Source organism: Sitodiplosis mosellana, unplaced genomic scaffold (genome assembly GCF_009176505.1).
Source record: "Sitodiplosis mosellana isolate CC-2019 unplaced genomic scaffold, AAFC_SMos_1.0 Smas_scaffold_3, whole genome shotgun sequence".
Taxonomy (NCBI): domain Eukaryota; kingdom Metazoa; phylum Arthropoda; class Insecta; order Diptera; family Cecidomyiidae; genus Sitodiplosis; species Sitodiplosis mosellana.
Window position 1 is genome coordinate 4,220,005 of NW_022595246.1, and position 19,863 is coordinate 4,239,867.

The following is a 19,863-nucleotide window of genomic DNA, read 5'->3' on the forward strand; positions in this document are numbered from 1 at the left end:
CAGATTGAAAATATTATCCGTATCAGTGAAAAAGTCAGATTACTCGAGAAAAAATCCAAGAGTAGTTACTAGGATCAACTCAATCCACTCAATCGATGAGAAATTTCAGTTTTTATTTTCGCATTCCTGATTCAATTTCACTTTTGGTTTAGTCTTCGCTTTCACCAAATATACAATCGTACACTTTCGAATGGATCGAACCAAATTATTTCCGAATTGTGTTGTAGAATTCCGACAGAGGTTGCAACCGTTCAGTTATCTTTCGAACAAACTCAGAGAAAATACATTGATTCATATGGACACTGAATGTACAGAATGTGACAAAATCGAAACAAGTGAAAATATTCATGAACTAACATGTAATCACAAAGTTTCTATCTTAATTCCATTGAAGAACACAACAACAACGCCTGAAAGTAGTCAAAATTGCAAGTTTCAATCATTTTAACATGAATAAACATGTAAAGCACGTACACATTTCTGTGACGTAAAAAGTCTCATGCTATCGGATCGTGACTCAGATTATTACACGAATGCATTGAATATTCGATGCTTTGCACTCGTTCAAAAACAACGATTTAATATTTTGTTTCTGTGAGAATTTAAGAAATATCAATAAAAGCCAGTCAAAACATCTGTTACAGAAGTATATTTTTATCAAAATTTCTTCATCAAGCCTGCTGTGGTTGTATCTTCGACCCGTTTGCAAATTTAATCGATATATTTTTTATGTAGACAGCTTTAAAAATAATTATTACAAAGAAACACTTGCTCATTACAAAACAATGCTCACTTTTTATTGAATTCAATCGTGTACGAGCACAATTTTATGAACTGGTTGACCAGTCGTATTGGAGCTTTTTAACTGAAAACTGTTTCTGAGCAAATTGTTATCTGTTTGAAATTTTAGCATGAAGAGATTTGCGTTTAGCTTGTAAGTAAGTTAGGTTTAAATCGAAGTGACAATATACTTGCCGTGAAAACTCATCTCATGAGGAACAACATTCGTTATTGCGTTGTTTTAATAAACACCATTATTTTACATTATTGTCATTTCTGTTTTGATGCGATTTTTTCCATGCACAAATAGATTGAAATGTCACCCAAAGTGTTCGGCAATATTTCTACAGCGAATCAAAGTAATCCCTGTGATTGTTGTACTGTTTTGCGTTGGTATAATTTGGATTTGGATGGAATCCGCTAGAAAACCTGCGGACATCGTTTATTGCACTGTTAATGACGAGTTGCGTTATAAACTTAAACTAGAGAATCTGGTGAGTACAACAAATTGGCAAACACACAATTTTGATAACTGAATTCTCCATTAGGATGTGCCGATCGTAGCTGATGCGAGTCCTCGTAATGGAAATCCACCAGAACAAAGATTGGTGCATCTCGATTTAAAAGGAGCTCCACCGAAGATAGCTTATCTGAAGCGTTTATTGCCGATGTTAAAAGTTCTTGGTGCAACCGGATTGTTAATCGAGTACGAAGACATGTTCCCATACCAAAAGCCTATCGAACATCTTTCCGCAACAAATGCATATAGCAGAGCTGAAGTGCGTGAGCTACTTAAGGCTGCAACGTGTAAATTTTTTGTGCTTCTTTTCTGTTGATTTGTTCCAATTCCGAAAATTCAGAAAGTACCCGTATGAACCATTGGCGACGATTGCACAGCGGAGCTGTGCGGAGTTCGGCGGAGATACCGTAAATACGCTATAAGTACGAGCAAAACAGCACACTTTGCTGTGTTTACATTTCTATTGTTCAATACACATCAAAGTAGCCATAGACGCACTGCTTCAGATATAGCGTATACATGTATGAGAACTCTGCCGAACTCTGCACAGCTCCGTTGTGCACTGAATTTCTCGCAAATGGTTCATTTGGGTAATAACTTTTATGAGAACTAATCGTTCATCTTTCCGAAAACAGGGGCCGGCTTAAGCGTAATGCCATTGGTTCAAACGTTCGGGCATATGGAATTTGCATTAAAACATGAACAATATTTAAATCTACGTGAAACAATCTCATCACCCGACTCAATCTGTCCAAATCGAAAGGAATCAATGGATTTGATCGAACAAATGCTCATGCAAATAATCGAAATGCATTTACCGATCGAAGAAGACGGATTAGTTTGGCCGAAATTTTCACACTTGCACATTGGATGTGATGAAGTTTATAACATGGGTCAATGTTCACGATGTAAATCAAAGAGTAAGCATCATTTGTTCGTATCACACATCAAAAAGGTTACCACTGTCATTCGAAATCGATGGCCACACTTGAAAGTTGTCATTTGGGACGATATGATGCGCTCGATGCCATTGAATGAATTACAAGACTCACAATTGGGTGACTTGATTGAGCCAATGATTTGGGCTTATCATACCAATTTGAATGAAAATAATTTTCATGAAATATGGATGCGGTACGCTTCAGTGTTTTCAACTGTTTGGGCTGCATCTTCGTTCAAAGGATCAGCTGGGTAAAATATTTGTTTCATTCTTTCCGAAGAAATCGAATAAACAAATTTGTTTCTATAATTTCAGGGAAACAGCAATTCTGCCGCCGATTCGAAAACATTTGGAGAATCATTTGCAATGGATGGCTTTGATAAATATCTATGCAAATCGATTTAGGAATGGTATTCAAGGGATCGCCCTAACCGGTTGGCAGCGATACAATCATTTCGTTGGCTTGTGCGAATTGTTGCCTACATCTATTCCCAGTTTGGCACTTTGTTTAAGCGTTTCGTCATTGGGCTACTTCGAACCAAACTACAATAAAACATCGATATTATCGACACTGTCGTGTCCACAGCCAAAAAATGATCGATGGATCGATTTGTCTACCAATGAAATAAATGTGAATGAATACAAAGAGTTTCGAGACTGTTCATTCCCCGGCCAGAAGGCGATGGAATTCAGTATCAAATTGCATTCAATTTTAGATGCGACCCGACATTTTCTTATCAGGATTAACTTTGATCACAGTTTCTTATCTCCATATGCAGTGAAACACGGCTTTGGGTCACCGATAAATATTGAATGGGCCGTAAGGGATTTGACAGAACTGGAATCACAGCTACAAAACATTCTCATGAACGCTGAAGAAGCGTTGGCCGACTATTACGATAAATATACGATCAATGAAGTTATTGAACAAAAGATCATGCCATTAATAGATGCTTTGAAAAAAATGAAAGAGAATGCCGAATATTTAACATCAATCCAAGTTTGGCCACGAAGACCACTTAATTAAGAAAGAAAGATAGGGGTCTAATTATTTTCATTATTGTTTTAAAAAAAAGATGAATAGAGGAGATCGATTTTAACTTTTATGTAAAACAGAAAACGGCTAGTTTCAAAGTGTCATTGAAATACGTATTCCTACACATACATTCACTGAAGAATTTATCGCAAACAAAAAATCAAAGTCCAAGCCCAACAACCACACAGCAATAGATGTTTATATCTTTTAGGGTGCAGTCACACTAGGAAACATTTTACTGGAAACATGGAAACAAATTTTCGCAAATGTATGAAAAAAAAAGATGCTGGAAACAAACACTTTTTATTTCCATACATTTGCGAAAATTTGTTTCCATGTTTCCAGTAAAATGTTTCCTAGTGTGACTGCACCCTTAGTATTCTGTTTTTGCTATTAGATGTGTATTTTGCAGAAGTTTTTTTAAAAAAAATAAATTTTCAGAAATCTGATGAAATTGTTTATCAAAAAACGCATAATTGACTCACGACTTGGTTCAGATCAAAAGAAATCAGCCGAAGTGCCGCCTGATCAAAATAAGATTTGCTTCGATTTGGTGTCATAGATGTAAAAAGAGTCGATTTTCATTTTGTGAACACATGATTTATTTATCTGTTAAATGGTAAATCTGGTTTTTGCCTTGTGAATAATTTAGTTGCAGTTCATTCGATCGCTTTTTATTTTCAATCTTTGGGTATCGTGCAAAAAAATCCCTTCCGATTCGCTCTTGAAGTCACCAGTTGGATTGCCATTTACTTTCCAATTGGTTGAAATAGCCATAACCTTGGTGTCCGAAGGCTCCTTTAATCAAACATTCAAAATATGCTAAATAATATCAGAATAATACTTCTCGTATCCAGATGTATGGTTGCGTTAGCAGCAACGGCAGCCGCAATCGTTCCGACAGAACAAGACGAAAGAAGAGCGCGCATTCACATAGAGGGGAAGTACAGTGCGCATACACATCGTCGTTAAAATATCACAGTAGCCATTGGTTCGTGTTTTAACGACGATGTGTATGCGCTGTATTTCTCCTCTATGTGAATGCGCGTTCTTCTTTCGCCTTGCTTCGTCAGAACGATTGCGGCTGCCGTTGCTGCTAACGCAACCATATATCTGGATACGAGAAGTATTATTCTGATATTATTAAGCATATTTTGAATGTTTGCCTTTAATTAAAAATTTAATATGCGTTACTGATTGATATTCATAAGGATAAAAGATAGAGTAATTTTTGTCATCATACTTTCTCTTGCGTTCGCCAAAATGATTCTGTGCTGCTGAAGTTGCCTTACTAGCAAGTTATACCATCCTTTTGATGCTGAAAACACACGCGAATAAATGTTATAGATTTTTTGTTATTTCGTTCCAATAAAAAGTCTCTTACCAATTTTCAATTCATTTCTCTCATCGGGATCCGGGTCAACACTGAACTTATCGATGTATTCGTTTTGTGCGGTGATCGCCTTTCTCAACAATTTGCTCGGTGTAATTAAATCGTTGTTGCTGTTCTGCATTCTGAACAAAGATGAGGTGCGTGCATTGTTCATATCATACATTGCATGCTCAAAGTAAGCCTTTGAGTCTGAAAGCGGAGATATCGATAAGTAAGAACACTTTTCTTAATTTAATCTGAATCATTTTTGGTTTTTTGGATTTTGCCATGAATTGATTTGAAATTTCACAACCCTTGATGATAGAAATACATACACAAATATAAAAATATTTTCCTATCTCCACATGCAATATTTCCTTTTTTATATCCTTTATATCCATTTCTGAAAACTTTTCTTCTATTCGACGATTATACGAAAATGCGAAATTGATAACACCGTGTAACAAATTTCAACGTTTTCTTCTGCACATGAGAAATTCCGATTGCTTGTTTTAGAGGACCAAAAACCAAGCACTTTTGCATCATTAGTTTGTTCGAAACCACGTCTAGATTTTTTTTTATCGACACATATAAGACAAATTTCAGGCCAAAATGAGCAAATCACAAACATGAGCTTCGGTTTGACAGGTAAAAGCAAATAATTTCTACCTTTTCTGCCTTTCAACATCTAGTATGATCCTTTACGAATATTTTGGGTACTTACATGACCAAATCGAGTGATGTTTTCACATATTTCTGGCCGCATATTTGGTTGGTTCGATTTCAACTCTAAAAGAATCGACTTTTGGCCAAAAATCCTTAAATATAGGCTTTTCAGGGATAGTATCTTGGCGCAAAGTTATTTTTTCTCGAAAATATTGGGAGCACACCCAGACAAAAACTCTCAAAATTGACTTTTCGAGGTACCTCCCGAACAAAAGTTACGTTTTTCATGCATTTTGCTATGAAAATATCATTTTTTGTTCGGGAGCTACCCCAAAAATACACTATTTGGATGAGTTTCTTAGTAAAAAATTAATTTTTTCGAGAAATATTGGGAATCTTCTCATACAGAATCTCTTATAAATGATTTTTGGGGTACCACCTTGGGCCTGATTCTGAAGAACTAGGAGAAATACAATGCTGATGAGTTTTTTTTTACAATTAAATTACGTTAACATCAATGGGAAAGATCATAAAAAAAACAAAAGAATCACAAACTAAATCTAGATTGGATAAGAAATTTCATAATAATGGTCCGAGGATTCGCGATTTGAAAAATGCCAGGAAATCTACTGCGTGGAACAGATGCTTTAGATTATTTTTAAACGCAACTAGAGATTTAGTATTTCTTATTTCGACCGGTATACTATTCCAAAATTTAATTGCAGAGAAACTAAATGCGCCAGTATCAAATGCAGTACACGGATTGAAATTTATGCGAAGATTATCTGGATAACGCGACGATTCACCATTACGAATAAACATGTGATTCAAATACTCAGGCGAACAATTCGACTCTCAGGAGTCAATCCACTTAAACGCTCACGATATTCGGTAACATGATCATTACGCTTTAATTCGTAAATGTATCGAATCTTGTGGTTATCAGCAACAAGATCACGGTGCACCTGGTTTTGAGTGCTGTGGGCGCCCCAGCCGTATGTTACCACACTTCCATAATCCATTATGGGATCTATTAGAGCTACAGCCATATCACGTTTGACGTAATTGGGTATAAAACATGTAAATCAGATGTGAATGAAAACATTTATAAGCATTCAAGTATTGATACACTAATGACAAAAAAAACCACTAGCACTATGGACGTTCGCGTTGTCATGTCGATTCATCAACAGCCAACTTCATGTATATGGGTAAAATAAATTTGATAGCTGATTCAATGCATTTGCTATACAGAATATACGATCAATGAACAAAAGATCATGCCATTAATAGATGTTATTGAAATAGGTATTTCTTATCACTCAATGCTACTTTTTAATAGAAGAGATTCCATTCGTATATTTTGTGTTTTTCTAGCTTTATCCGATTTATAGGAGTGACCATAGGGGTATTGCAACGACCATAAAATATATCCATTTCATCAAGTTTATCAAGCTCTTTCCAAGTTTATGCATAGTATCGAACTTTTGTTCAAGCTCTACCATCTAAATGTACAGTAAAATAATTTACGGGCACGACGTAAGATGGCATTTTTTCTGGTCAAAAAAGTTGCAATATCCCTTTGGAAGTGACTCGAGTAAAAGAAAAATAACTTTATTCTTTTGATATGAAAAATAGCAATCAATTCGAGGACGGCTTCTGTGATGGCTTTTTCGTGAAATAAACAAACGGAGAAGCATTGCATCCTATAAACTTTTTTTCATTAAATTGTGATGATCCATTAAAAACAAAAACATTTTGATTTCTTTTTTTTTAACTCAATGTTTTTATCGTGTTGATTTCAATATGTTCGTGCTCCAAACTACAACGTTATTTGTATAGAAGAGCTATTCAATTATATTCTACAATTTTACTATAAAAATGCCTCATTCTGATTCCCTACGATTTTGAATTAAAAAAATTCATTTAAAATGCAATCAAAAACAGTTTTAAACATCTAAAAAAGATTTGTCAACGTTCTATTTCACTGGATTTTGAAAAATAGTTAGGTGTCTCCATCGACAGAAGAAAGTTTTGAAGGTACATAACTTTGGCACTTGCGCTCTGTTGCCCGTTAACCGAACTAAAGTGATAGGCCATATGATAGGGAGAAATGTCAAGTAATCTCTTGATGTTTTGTGTCATTCGGATTTTATGTAGTGTTTTTGGAAAATCTTCCGCAGAATAACTACAGAAAAAGATTTGCAGTACATCGTGAACAAACCACGCTTGGAATTGTGATTAAAGAATTTTCAACTTTGTGACGAAACCATAAAATGTATAATATTCCATTGAATCCGTATAAAATTTGAAGCCGGTCAATAAATCATCTATAAGAAGTAGGTTTTGATATGATATTTCGCAATCAAGTGTTACGATGCATCAGAATTTTTATTAACTCATTTATTTTGGTTGTATCATCAATTTTTAGAATGTGGTCAATGAGGAAACCGAATTGTCTATTTAACAGTCGACACCTGCGATATGCATTACAGCAAACCAGTACAAATCGCACTTCTCCGAGTGTGAATTTTGGCACAAGTGTTAGAATTGCGCAGAGTCCTAAGCAGGTGAATATATGCAAAATGTGTTGATATAAACGCAACAATTCCCATGAAAATGATTGAATTACAATATTTCGTTTCCAATCCAAACGTGGAAAAATAGGTGAAAGCAGCTAAAGATGAGTTTTCAGCGGTTTTCAAACTATTGAATCGTTCGTCAATCAATTCAATACCAAGTCATTTTATCGCACGCAATTTGAGTACATCAACGTGTCTGTTTGAGAAACAGAAAGAAACGGATCAAGATACACCGCAAAAGAGTTCAGGTGACGAGAATAAATCTAGTGATCCGGACAATAAACAAAGTAGTGGAAATGATGATGACAAAAGGAAAAAAAGCAAAAAGTCAATCGAAGATAAAGACCGTGAAAATAATACAAACAAAATGATTGCATACCTTACTAAGACCATTCTGTGGCTTAGTTTAATTTATAGCATCAGTTTTACCATTTTTGTCGTAACATCAATTATCGCCGGTGATCGGGGCGGTGGTGGTGATTCAGAAAATTACACCATTTCGTGGAAAGAATTTGTACAATATATGCTAGCAGCCGGCGAAGTAAAGGAGATAATTGTTCGACCTCAGTATGAGTATGTTCGCATTGTACTGCATGACGGAGCTGTCATCAATGGCCGTCGTCCAAGATTCAACTCGTATATGCTCACCGTTCCGAGTGTTGAAAGATTCGAACAGAGAATTCGAGAGGTTGAGAAATCAATGGGCATCGCCGAAGGTTCGATTAAAATCATTCCATGATTTAGAAAATGATCTCCTAATTTTTTATTCACTTTCATTTTCAGGAGTTTCAATTCGATACGAACGCTTCTCAGAACTTTATATGAAGTTGTTTGCAGGGGCCATTGCTTGTGCTGTTATCTACGCCATTTTGAAACGAATGCCGAGTGCCAGTTCGATGGGCCGAGATAATTTCGTAAGTTTCTTGCATTTTTTCGTATGATGTCATAGAATTAAATATACTGAAATTTGTTCCATTTTGATGAATCAGTTCCGAATGGGCAAAGCGAAAGTGACCATTATCAACCCATCGAGTGGTGGAAAGGGTGTTTATTTCAAAGACGTAGCTGGAATGCAGGAAGCCAAACAAGAAGTTATGGAATTCGTCGACTATTTGAAGCGACCTCAGAAATATCAAGCACTTGGAGCTAGAGTATGGATGCTTTTCAAAATTTTATTCAATTTAATCTTGAAATTTCTTTTCTCTAACGAAAATCGTCCATTTCTACAGGTTCCAAAAGGAGCACTTTTACTCGGCCCACCTGGTAATGAATGAAAATGCCGCAAGTATTTACGTGAATCTCATTCTAATTCGAATATCGTTTGTTATTTTATAGGTTGTGGTAAGACACTGTTGGCAAAGGCAGTTGCCACTGAAGCTAAAGTGCCCTTCCTCACGATGAATGGTTCGGAGTTTATCGAAATGATTGGTGGTTTGGGCGCTGCACGTGTTCGTGATTTATTCAAAAGGGCCAAATCGAAGGCACCATGTATCATTTATATCGATGAAATCGATGCCATCGGAAGACAACGCTCCAATACAAGTATGACGAAGTTCATTGAAATAAAGCAATGTCTTGTGCATTAATAATTTTCAATTTATCACACAGCATCGCCAACATCTGGAGAGTCCGAGCAAACTTTGAATCAAGTATTTTGAAATATTGCGTGTTAGATAACTTTTTTTAAATTATTTTTTTATTGAATAATTTCTTAAAAGTTGCTGGTCGAAATGGATGGTATGGCATCAAAGGAAGGAATTCTCATGCTGGCTAGTACCAATCGTGCTGACATCTTGGATAAGGTAATTTCAAAGTTTATCCATTCAATGCAAATGTAATAATGATGTGTTTTTTCAAGGCTTTGCTGCGACCGGGACGATTTGATCGACACATCACTATCGATTTACCAACTTTAGCTGAGCGTAAGGAAATTTTCGAAAAACACCTGAGCGGCATTACACTGGAAAAAGATCCATCTACGTATTCTCATCGGTCAGTGAACATTTTGAGTGCAAATAAATCCTGGTTTAAGAGTTCTCTTATTTCTAAGTACGTTTCAATTGTCTTTTATGTTAATTGTGTCGTTACTTCGAACAGATTGGCCGTTTTGACACCAGGTTTCAGCGGTGCCGATATTGCAAATGTTTGTAATGAAGCTGCACTACATGCTGCTCGTTTTTGCAAGAAATTCGTAGCAGAAGGTGATTTGGAATATGCTGTGGAACGCAGTGTTGGTAAGTCAAGTGAATAACTTTGGAGCTTTTATACCAATGCTTTTATTGTTTGTTTCATTTGAAAAAGGTGGTACGGAGAAACGATCCAATTCGCTGAGCAAACTGGAGCGTCGAACAGTGGCTTATCATGAATCTGGCCATGCTTTAGTCGGATGGTATGGAACATTGCTTCTAAATAAAAGAAACATAGCATCAAAAATATGTGATTGTTCTCATCTCATGCGCTCATTGTTCTCATTACAGGCTATTGGAGCATTCAGACGTATTGCAAAAGGTTACCATTGTACCGCGAACAAATTTAGCGCTTGGATTTGCTCAATACACACCACAAGATCAGAAGTTATTCACGAGAGAGCAGCTGATTGATAAGATTTGCATGGCTTTGGGTGGACGTGCCGCAGAGAATATCACATTCAATCGAATTACAACCGGTGCTCAGAACGATTTGGACAAAGTTACCAAAATGGCCTTTGCAATGGTGAGCTCAATTAATATGTTTGAATGAAACGACGTAGTTGTTCTCGAGTTATTCTGATTTCTAAAAGCTGCCATGAAAAATGGTATGATCAAATCGATTTTACCCAATTTCAGGTCGCCAAATACGGAATGAGTAAAACCATTGGACCAATGTACGTGCCTGACGAACCCGAACAAAGCTACAACGATGAAAAGCCATATTCAAAAGCCTTGGGCGATTTAATCGACATCGAATCAAGGCAAATCATTCAAAATGCCTACTTCCGAGCTGAAGAAATCCTGAAAACCAATCGAGATAAATTAGTCACATTGGCCGAAGCCCTGTTGAAACAGGAAACGTTGAACTATGACCAAGTGGTTGAATTGATTGGACCACCGAAATACGATGCAGCCAAACGAAAGGTTGAACCAATCGAATTCGAACAGTCATTGGAGAATTTATCGCAAACAGAAACACAAAGTCCCAGCCCAACAACCACACAGCAATAGATGTTTTTATCTTTTAGTATTCTGTTTTTACTATTAGATGTGTATTTTGCAGAAGTTTTTTTAAAACAAATAAATTATTAGAAATCTGTTGAAATTGAGGAAAAAGTAACCGTCTCCACTTTGGTTTGATTTGCTGAATTGGCGTTTGTTGAGGGTTTTTCTTAAAGAAATATCAGAAATTTTTTATTCCGAAAACTTATTTAATTCGAAATAATGAATTAATTATTATACTTACATTACAAGTTTTTTGAGCAGCTAATTTACTGTATGATGAAGCGACTACTGTAAATTTGACTCGATACTCACATAGAATTTCAGTTAATTTAACAAAATTTCTCAAATAAGTGGAAATTATATCCTTTGAACACGCTAATGAAGACGTGTTGATGATGAGATGAGCGGAGATGAGGTTCTTCGACCGCAGAAGTCTGCAACGGTTTGCAATTTATGGAACCATGTTAAAGTGGAAATGTTTTGCCTCGGCTGAGAGAGAAATCAACCGGAGAATTCATCAAAAATGTTTACCGATTGAGCTAAAAACATTGCAGTGGCATTGATGCAGAACACAACATTTAATTGAAAACACAAGCGATAAACATTCTAGCAAGTTCGCGCACGTCATTCGCCTAAAATTTGATTTCAAGTCATTACGTGTTGCAAAAGTTGGTCGTGTATTTTGATGTATTCGGCGGGTTCGTGAGATTTGAGTTTGGAAGAATCGACGGTACAACAACTGTATATTTTGGGCTTATTTTTATAATTTTGTTTATTGCGATGCCGCATCACAGACAGAACCAATTAGATTACAAGATTTATTCAGTAAAATGAAAATTTAATTTATCAACCAATTTGATTGTGAATGAAATTTAAAATGCAGTCCGTATATCTGATAACTTTTACCAAAGACATCTCAAGCAAAATAATTGGAATCAACTGAAACATCAAAAGCTGTGTAAAACTTCCGAAAACCAATTATTTTAATTTTTTCTTTCAGTTGAGGTTTCCAACCAATACAACCATTGAATTTGTGGTTATTTTGATAAACTAACAATGGTTTGGCTGTGTTGTGCGGTGTCGTACACAAATTATCCGCTCAATTGTGTATTTTGGATGGCGCCCGCTGATTTACGATATTTGTATTTCCATCTTATTACAGTGCGACAAAATAACCACATTATTATCAACGCATAAATCAAAAGAGCAATGGAATTATCTTTGGCTTTGATTCACATTCTAATGTGTATCGATTTCGCGTACGTGCAAAACGGATGGGGATATGGAATGAATGAGTGTAATTTGCCGTCGCATCACTCCGAGATGCACACTCCACCAATGTGTGATGATGATGGTGTGGTGGTGGTGGTGGTGGTGATGCTAGCATGTATGTATAAATACGTTGCTTGATGCCATGATAAATATCCCTTGCGGCAATCGATGTCGAAAAACAGAAACCATTAATGCAGAAGTGCATTAAACATGCATGCGATTGAGCTGAGCCAAGCCAAGCCGATCCAAGTATCTCCATCAACCGCATATAAACTCACTTCATTCGTTCTCTTACAAAACACATGCATTCAAGCCTTTATACCAATGCACAGCATTCATGTCGAAATGATATAGCCCCAGCATCACGTGCTAGTGAAATTAACCGATCATTTGCTCGATTCGAACGTACGGAAAACCATCTACCGAATAAACGATTAATTGTTTTTTGGCCGGTTTCCGTTTCCATACTCCCTCGCCACCACCAATTTTTTGCGTCAACTTGAAGCTGTTTGCCCATTGCAATCGCAAAGAGTGCTACATTATTCGGTTTCATTTCAGTTTCACCATTGAATGCTCGTAGAAAGTTATTGGCCAAATGGTTTTAACTGATTGGAGTCGAATTTACGTCCATAAATCTGATTAAGCATATACCGCATTCGACGAACGCATCATGCGCTGCAGTACATCTGTGCAAAATGAGGCTGGCTGCTGCGAACATCAGTCTTTCGGTCGAAATATAACATGCACCCGCACACATCAAGGGGCGCATCCATTGTAGATGGCTTGACCATTGAATTGCTATTCTCGTCACCTATATAAACGGGAAGGGATAAAAGGGAACAATGCAAATTACACACACTGTTTTCAGGGAATATTTGTTAGCGATTTTGTGGTTACCACGATTTCATAGAGAGCAGGAAAAAGAACCGTCCAAATTAGTCCGTTCTGGAAAAATACAGGAAACACATTCCAAAAATATGATTTGATGTGGTTATTCAATCCAAAGGGGTTCATTATCGGGCCACTTTTTTAATGAACTCTCTGCATAAAACCGCTTAAAAAACATCGACCAAATCCTGAAAGTAGAAAATAGCATACATGTTATGAATGACAAACAGGAAGCTTAATTATAGCTTGTATTGACTTGAAACCACATGAAATAGTAGCTAGATCAAAGCGAGAAAAAAAAACGTTCTGGGTCCCTTAATTTGAATTTTCTGCGCATTATTTTTACTTGGTACAATTTTTCATGTTACAGGGAAGTACTAACCTTATCTTTTGACATATGCTGCCCGTGATGCGCCCCTAAACTCAGTATCTAATTTCGATAGTTTCAATGTGTCAAACACAAAGCAAAAAAGGATAAAATGATTTGACGAAAACGTTTTATTTATCAATTAAATGATCTAATTTAGCACAAAAGATTCGTGTTCAATGTGCAGAGGACAAATGCTTTTTGTAAAGTGATGTTGTCAAAAATTTCAGATTGCACAATGGACAGTAGTGTTGGTTCTTCTTTTCCTTGTGACGTTGGATATGGTCTGTAAGGTACCACGAGGTACAGAAACACTTTTCACAGATATGACATTTGAATTTTTTGCTTTGGCCGGTGTCTGAATTTACAAAATTTTCCTCGTACATTGGTTCTATCAATGGGTCTTGATCGTCCAATGGGACAAGTAAACATTCATCTTCGGTTGTATCATTTGGTGGCGCTTGGTTCTGATTCATCTGGGTGACTGCAAAAGACTTTTCGCATTGCTTCTTGAAATTATACGTCACTTCTAATTTCCGTGTGCATGACAGGCAAATGTAGCTCGATTGATACTTGATCTATGTTGACAGATAAATAAAAAGGTTTGGAATCAATTAGACACAACAAGTAAGCAATTTTCTTGTAATCGTCAAATAATGATCAGAAAGTGACGAATTTCTACTTACGTTTGGATCAATGAATTGGCTCAGCATATGTGCCTCATGTTCCGCTCCATCACCCAATGTCAAAGAAATCAGGCATTCCTTTTCTTTTCTGCACACTCGACAAGTCGGCATTATGTATTCACATGAAATGATCGATGAAAATTTCGTAAAATCTTTCGTTTACTCTGTTTTCAATGAAAATATTGATGATGTGGTGGTATAAATACAGTCGCTGGCTATGGAATATGACAAAATATTATGAAATCAAGTTTGACATTGCGCTTGTGGTATAAACGAGTTTGACAGAACAACAGCCGAATTCGCTGTATCGACTTCAGACAAATGAACAATGGCTGCTTTGTATGAAGAACAAACCTTTCACTGCTTATACAAACCTATTGAATTCCATAGCTGATTCTCCCTGTTTACTCAATAATTTTTGTTTAGCTTATGACAAGCATACGAAATGTAACTTTGTTTTTGGATCAACTGTATTCGTGCTGTTTCGTGATGATTGATCAAAAATACATCATTTTAAATGAAAATGGCCTTTGCAAATCTGAATAATGATCATTGAATTGAGAAAAATATGCTTAACGAGATGCGAATCAATTGCATCCTAATATCACTCTTTCGTTCGGAGGATGTAAATGCATTAAAGTGTTAGAAAAAAGTCATAAAAATGAAATGTTGAGTATTCCTTCAATGTTTTCGTCTGATGTGCTCGTTCATGTGTTCCTTTTTCAAAAAGAAAAGGCTGCAACCAGGGCACTTGTATTGCAACTTTTTGATGTCATGCCACTTAATGTGGCTTGATAATGCAGGGCGTGTAAGAAATTTATGTGTGCAAATCGGACATTTGAAACTGAAATTCGGAATATTCTTGCGCTGGGACGTTGAACTGTGATGAGATGCCGACATGTGATTGGTTTTCTTTACCGACTTGTGTTCGGTTTTCTTTTTCGATGAACTGGTTTCCTTTTTCGGTGGTCGCATCGGAATTTTGAATTGCATTTTAATTTCACCATCGTGATGATCTGGTCGGTTTTTGTTATACTTCTGGTCGGCACCATTTGGTGCTGCTGCTGCTTTCGGTTCATCATCCTCGGTTAGATCGATTGGATGGGTAACACAGTGTTTTTCCAATTCGTTGGCTGTTTCAAAACAGGACGGGCACGTTTTGCACTTGAACGCCATTTTTGCGGCTCTTAAGCGGTTGGCTGCCATTGATTTGTCACATTTCTGCTTGAAATTATATGCCACGTCTAAGTTATCATAACAGGGCAAACAAATGAACTGCAATTTTGGATCCTGTTCCATGACCTGAAAAATGTCACAAAAATAAGCATCAGTTTAATTCAATGCGACACAATACAAAACACACTTTGTGAATTTTATAATAAGCAAAGGAAATATTCATCAAAAAATACCAACAGGTGTCATAAAAGCTCTCCTCGCTCATTTCTCTACACAATTCTTCGGTCACAAGCTAAAAAAAACATCCACTCTACTTACATTCAAATCAATGAATTCCTTCAATTTGGCCAAAATATCTGTTGCCTCATCTTTATATTTCAGATCAATCAAATTGGGGGTGTCGAATCGACAGATGCAACACATTTTCGATGTCGTCGACATTTTTTTCCAATGGTTTTAATATTTCAACACGTTGATACGCAGCAAATGTAAAAGTTTATTAACGCAGCAAAATGATGTTAATTCAAAGAATGGCTCAGAGGTACTGTGCATCCGAACTGACTGATCATCGTCTGCACATGAGCTATTGACAGTTTCAATCAAGTGTGATTTCGAAATGTCAAAACCGTAGCATGTTCAATAACAACAGTAACATGCAATTACAAAACTATACCGCTCACGGTGCTTGCGATGCTGGCACTAACACAATCACACGTTTTTAAGCAAACATAAGCGAATAAATATCTGCAATTCAAAAACAAACGACGTCTATTTCAGCGATAATACTGTTTATTTCATTTGTTACTTCGCATGAACGTATACACGATTGAAAATATATACCGTTTTAAACGCATACAAATGAAACAATTTATTTAAAATATGAAAATGTCTATGTGGTTTGGATATTTTACTTAATGACGTTTTAAAATGTAACTTAAATAACTATTTTTATGCAGAAACCGTTAACGAAAAACTTAGTCAACTAAAATCGATTTTTGTGTTTTTTTTGCATGCATGACTCCGAAATAATTTCCGTGTTAGAAATTTGGAATCACATTTGTGGCAATGGTTTTGATTGGACTTTTTCATGTGCCGTTTGATATGTTGACTGAGATGACCTTTTACTTTGAATGCTCTGCTGCATATGTCACACTCGAACTTTTCAACCATTTTCGGTTCTTTCTTTTCTTTGATAATGACATCATAACCAGGGTCGTGTTCCATCGGTTCGAGGTTTTCAACACCTTTTCCAAGGCTCATCTTAATCGATTGTTCATATTTTCTTCTGAATTCGTCCGCAATCAGAAGATTTCCAACGCATTTGATGCAAATGTGCTTTGCCACAACGTGAGCCGAATTCTGTGAACAATCGAAAATCATAATTAATAGTTAGCCCACAACACAACAGAAATCGATTACAAATTCGATCGACAAAACACTGTAATTATGGAACTTACACTTGATGCACATAATCCGTTTATCATTTGCTCGATGCGTTCCAATTTTTCATTGGAATTGAAATGGTCGTTATTTTTACAAATTTTACAAATGTTTGAAGACATTTTTCACGGTTTTTGGAATACGATAATATTTAAATCCGACTCTGAACGAATGACACTTTTAAGCGTTATAAATTCGAAATGTTCTTTTAGCAACAAGGAGAGAAACCCAACTGTCAAATATGACGATATGAAAACAAACATGAGACACTCGATTCAATGAAGGAAGTGGAATGGAGAATAGAAAAGAAATTGTGTTTGTAATGGTATGGGAGGTTTGAGTATTCACCACTATGAATATGCAATACGATATGGATATACGGGATATGAATTTCGTTAATGAGAGAAAAAGACAAGAGAAATATTGTTGAATGTCGTTCTCCTCTTTTCGTCTTTCTCTTTTTCTTTGGTTATGAGCTGACAGGAAAGAGTTTGTTTATGCAAAAGTACTGAAACACTATTCGTTTATTGTACAATGAAAAATTGGCATTTGTCGTTTGGTTTTGTTCTACAGGGTGTGAACCGTTTATTGCAGTTCAAAATGATTTACATGCATGATCTGTAAAATGTTTTACTTTCAAAAAACAGAGTTTACATTTTCTGCATGAATATTCTTTGAGGTTCATTTCGTGTCGTTTTTCATGTGTTTGGCAGTTTTCTTTATATTTGAAGCGTCGTTCACATTTTTCGCACTGGAATGGCCGTGTCTTTTCATTATCGTTCGTCTGTTTTCCTTTCTTCGAGATTCGACCTTCGGTATTTTCAGTCAAAGTACCACCATTCCTATTTTCGCCAGGCAATTTTGGATTTTGAGCCATCTGTTCGGCGTTGAGCGCCACAGTCAATTTTATTTTGAATTCGAATGCCCATTGTAAGCGGTCCTTGCATGGAGAGCAGATATGATTCGGTAATGCTGATGCCTGGAAAACACAGAATATTTGTTAGTGTCAGTATCAGTTTCGATTGGTTTTTTGTTGTTGTTATTAAACGAATGTACTTTTTATACTGCACTTGGTGCACATCTTTTGACATATAGTCTTTTTCTCTTACTCACATTGGATTCTACAATGTTGTTCAACATGCCCAAAATATTCTTGACATCTTCGTTGTTTTGCTCCAAAGGCACCATAAATACTCGCGAAAGTCGACACACCCGACAAATTCGTGACATTGTGGCGTTTGTTTCGATTAAAATCGTTGGATCCGTCTAATAAATGATTAGAAAAAAACCCGTTAAGAATCTAAATTCAATCGTTCTTTGCGCGTCTCTCTTCTTAATATGAATCCAATGAACACTGCTCGTTAACGAACGTGATGAGGTGGGAAAATAAATATCGCTCACTACATTGATACGAGTGGATATGTCTATGTATAATGTCTGTGCATTTGTCTATGTGCTTTGTAGCTCGCTTTACATGTACCCTATGCTAACTAATACCAATCAAAGCCAACTGTTAAACAGTTGTATTTAGTATAAGCCGTGCGCTAACTAATGTAATAATGTATGTGTATGTTTATATGCTGCTTTATTTACAAACATTGATGCTGTGTGAAATGTGACATGGTTAAAAATTTCTTTTTGCATACATAGCACGCATGTTGGTTCGATTTTGCTTCATGCCGTTCCAAATGCTGTTTCACTTGTCCCTTGGTTTTGAAGCGTCGGTCGCAAACGGTGCATTTGAATGACGGATTGTTTTCAATTTCAATGATATCAAATTCTTTTGTCGTGATATCGCCGTTCGAAACATCATCGTCACTGAGGCCATAATCAGGTTGACTGATTCGTCGTTCGTAATTTTGTACGAATTTCGTTGCAACGAAAATGCCTTCGATGCATTGCGAACACACATTGAGTGTTGATGGATTCCATTGAGCCTATTGATTTAATCAATATTTTGGTTGAATTTCCGATACAATTTTTCTGGGAAACTGTTCACCATTTTCTTACCTTTTTCAAATCTTGATCATCCTTTGCGAATTCAAATAAAATTTCAAGTGCTTCGGTTAGTTGCTGTTCGAAGCAAGTTGGAACAGTGTTTTCGATTCCACAAATTGCACATACTGGGATTTGATTTATTTGCTCAAACATTTTGGATATGCTTCACGAATCGATCTGAATGCGTTGAAATCACCCAACTAACTAAGTTGTAGATCATCTTTGAAATAAGGCTGTCAAAAGAGCGAATCAAATTGAATTTATGTAAACAAACATGTCAACGAGCAAAATGCAAGTTTAAACAGGCGAAGATATCAACGACGACATCACGATGTGACATGATGCATAACGGTAAAGTGTTGCCTAAAAAAAGTGTTTGTGTTCCAAAGTATATACAAAGCGAAATATTTTTTTTAAACTAATGAACGCAAAAAAGGCATCGTTTTGTACGTGACGGTTGGATAATCTTTTGGTGTATAAACCAAATTATGTTTTAATAAATTTGGCAAAGGCTCGAAAAAAAAACTGTTTTTTGTCAATTTACAAATATCGTTTGGTGTAAAAGATTTGACAATGAGGCTGTCGGCTTTATTCAGAGATTCAGAGTTTGAACTCTCTTCGTAGACAGTGTAAAAAAGTGAATTGAAATAGACGGCTTCGTGTGAAAAGGTCTTTTGATACGACATTTGCCTCCATTCGCTTATTGCAAGCACTTAAATGCCAATGACTCGGAACAGCGCATGGAAAATGAAAGAGAAAAACGGAATTCTTTAAGGAACCTTTTTGAGAGAGCGGGCGAGAAAAAACTGTCCTTAGTCATATTCTTGCGTGCATCGAGTAGATGAATTACTTTTGTTGTAAAATTTGTAACAAAGCACTTGTTTGTTAGCTCAAAAAGTGCACTTGAAAAACACGCGGCATGTGAAAGACAAAAGAAGTCAAATTA

At 36.2% G+C, this 19,863-nt stretch overlaps 4 protein-coding genes across 4 annotated transcripts; 2 read left to right on the plus strand and 2 right to left on the minus strand.

Annotated features, from left to right (window-relative positions):
* Window positions 1-330: 330 nt before the first annotated feature.
* On the plus strand, window positions 331-4,092 carry LOC129566426 (hexosaminidase D). Its single transcript, XM_055442358.1, has 5 exons — window positions 331-934; window positions 1,091-1,274; window positions 1,329-1,587; window positions 1,936-2,491; window positions 2,556-4,092. The coding sequence occupies exons 1-5, from the start codon at window positions 912-914 to the stop codon at window positions 3,265-3,267; spliced, it is 1,734 nt and encodes a 577-aa protein (XP_055298333.1). The 5' UTR covers window positions 331-911; the 3' UTR covers window positions 3,268-4,092.
* A 3,322-nt stretch (window positions 4,093-7,414) lies between these two features.
* Window positions 7,415-11,201, plus strand: LOC129566425 (paraplegin). Its single transcript, XM_055442357.1, has 14 exons — window positions 7,415-7,653; window positions 7,746-7,884; window positions 7,982-8,612; window positions 8,680-8,810; window positions 8,886-9,047; window positions 9,126-9,159; window positions 9,232-9,438; window positions 9,505-9,545; window positions 9,615-9,698; window positions 9,755-9,888; window positions 9,994-10,130; window positions 10,198-10,285; window positions 10,374-10,608; window positions 10,722-11,201. Exons 2-14 carry the CDS (start codon window positions 7,747-7,749, stop codon window positions 11,094-11,096), a joined length of 2,397 nt encoding a protein of 798 aa, XP_055298332.1. The 5' UTR covers window positions 7,415-7,653; window position 7,746; the 3' UTR covers window positions 11,097-11,201.
* A 2,531-nt stretch (window positions 11,202-13,732) lies between these two features.
* On the minus strand, window positions 13,733-14,600 carry LOC129565523 (zinc finger protein 219-like). Its single transcript, XM_055440499.1, has 2 exons — window positions 14,304-14,600; window positions 13,733-14,195 (listed from the first exon to the last, which is right to left on the minus strand). Exons 1-2 carry the CDS (start codon window positions 14,412-14,414, stop codon window positions 13,794-13,796), a joined length of 513 nt encoding a protein of 170 aa, XP_055296474.1. The 5' UTR covers window positions 14,415-14,600; the 3' UTR covers window positions 13,733-13,793.
* Window positions 14,601-17,473: 2,873 nt separating this feature from the next.
* LOC129565524 (vascular endothelial zinc finger 1-like) lies at window positions 17,474-18,261 on the minus strand. Its single transcript, XM_055440500.1, has 2 exons — window positions 18,033-18,261; window positions 17,474-17,898 (listed from the first exon to the last, which is right to left on the minus strand). Exons 1-2 carry the CDS (start codon window positions 18,147-18,149, stop codon window positions 17,515-17,517), a joined length of 501 nt encoding a protein of 166 aa, XP_055296475.1. The 5' UTR covers window positions 18,150-18,261; the 3' UTR covers window positions 17,474-17,514.
* Window positions 18,262-19,863: the final 1,602 nt, after the last annotated feature.

Excerpts from the sequence above, each read along its gene's own strand:
- LOC129565523 (XM_055440499.1), bottom strand. The coding sequence starts at position 14,414 with ATGCCGACTTGTCGAGTGTGCAGAAAAGAAAAGGAATGCCTGATTTCT. Across the intron at positions 14,196-14,303 it reads GCCAATTCATTGATCCAAAC|ATCAAGTATCAATCGAGCTA; the intron begins GTAAGTAGAAAT and ends CTGTCAACATAG.
- LOC129566425 (XM_055442357.1), top strand. The coding sequence starts at position 7,747 with ATGTGGTCAATGAGGAAACCGAATTGTCTATTTAACAGTCGACACCTG. Across the intron at positions 7,885-7,981 it reads TTGCGCAGAGTCCTAAGCAG|GTGAAAGCAGCTAAAGATGA; the intron begins GTGAATATATGC and ends GTGGAAAAATAG. Across the intron at positions 10,286-10,373 it reads GGCCATGCTTTAGTCGGATG|GCTATTGGAGCATTCAGACG; the intron begins GTATGGAACATT and ends TTCTCATTACAG.
- LOC129565524 (XM_055440500.1), bottom strand. The coding sequence starts at position 18,149 with ATGTCACGAATTTGTCGGGTGTGTCGACTTTCGCGAGTATTTATGGTG. Across the intron at positions 17,899-18,032 it reads ACAACATTGTAGAATCCAAT|GCATCAGCATTACCGAATCA; the intron begins GTGAGTAAGAGA and ends TGTGTTTTCCAG.
- LOC129566426 (XM_055442358.1), top strand. The coding sequence starts at position 912 with ATGAAGAGATTTGCGTTTAGCTT. Across the intron at positions 1,275-1,328 it reads AACTTAAACTAGAGAATCTG|GATGTGCCGATCGTAGCTGA; the intron begins GTGAGTACAACA and ends ATTCTCCATTAG. Across the intron at positions 1,588-1,935 it reads GCTACTTAAGGCTGCAACGT|GGGCCGGCTTAAGCGTAATG; the intron begins GTAAATTTTTTG and ends TTCCGAAAACAG.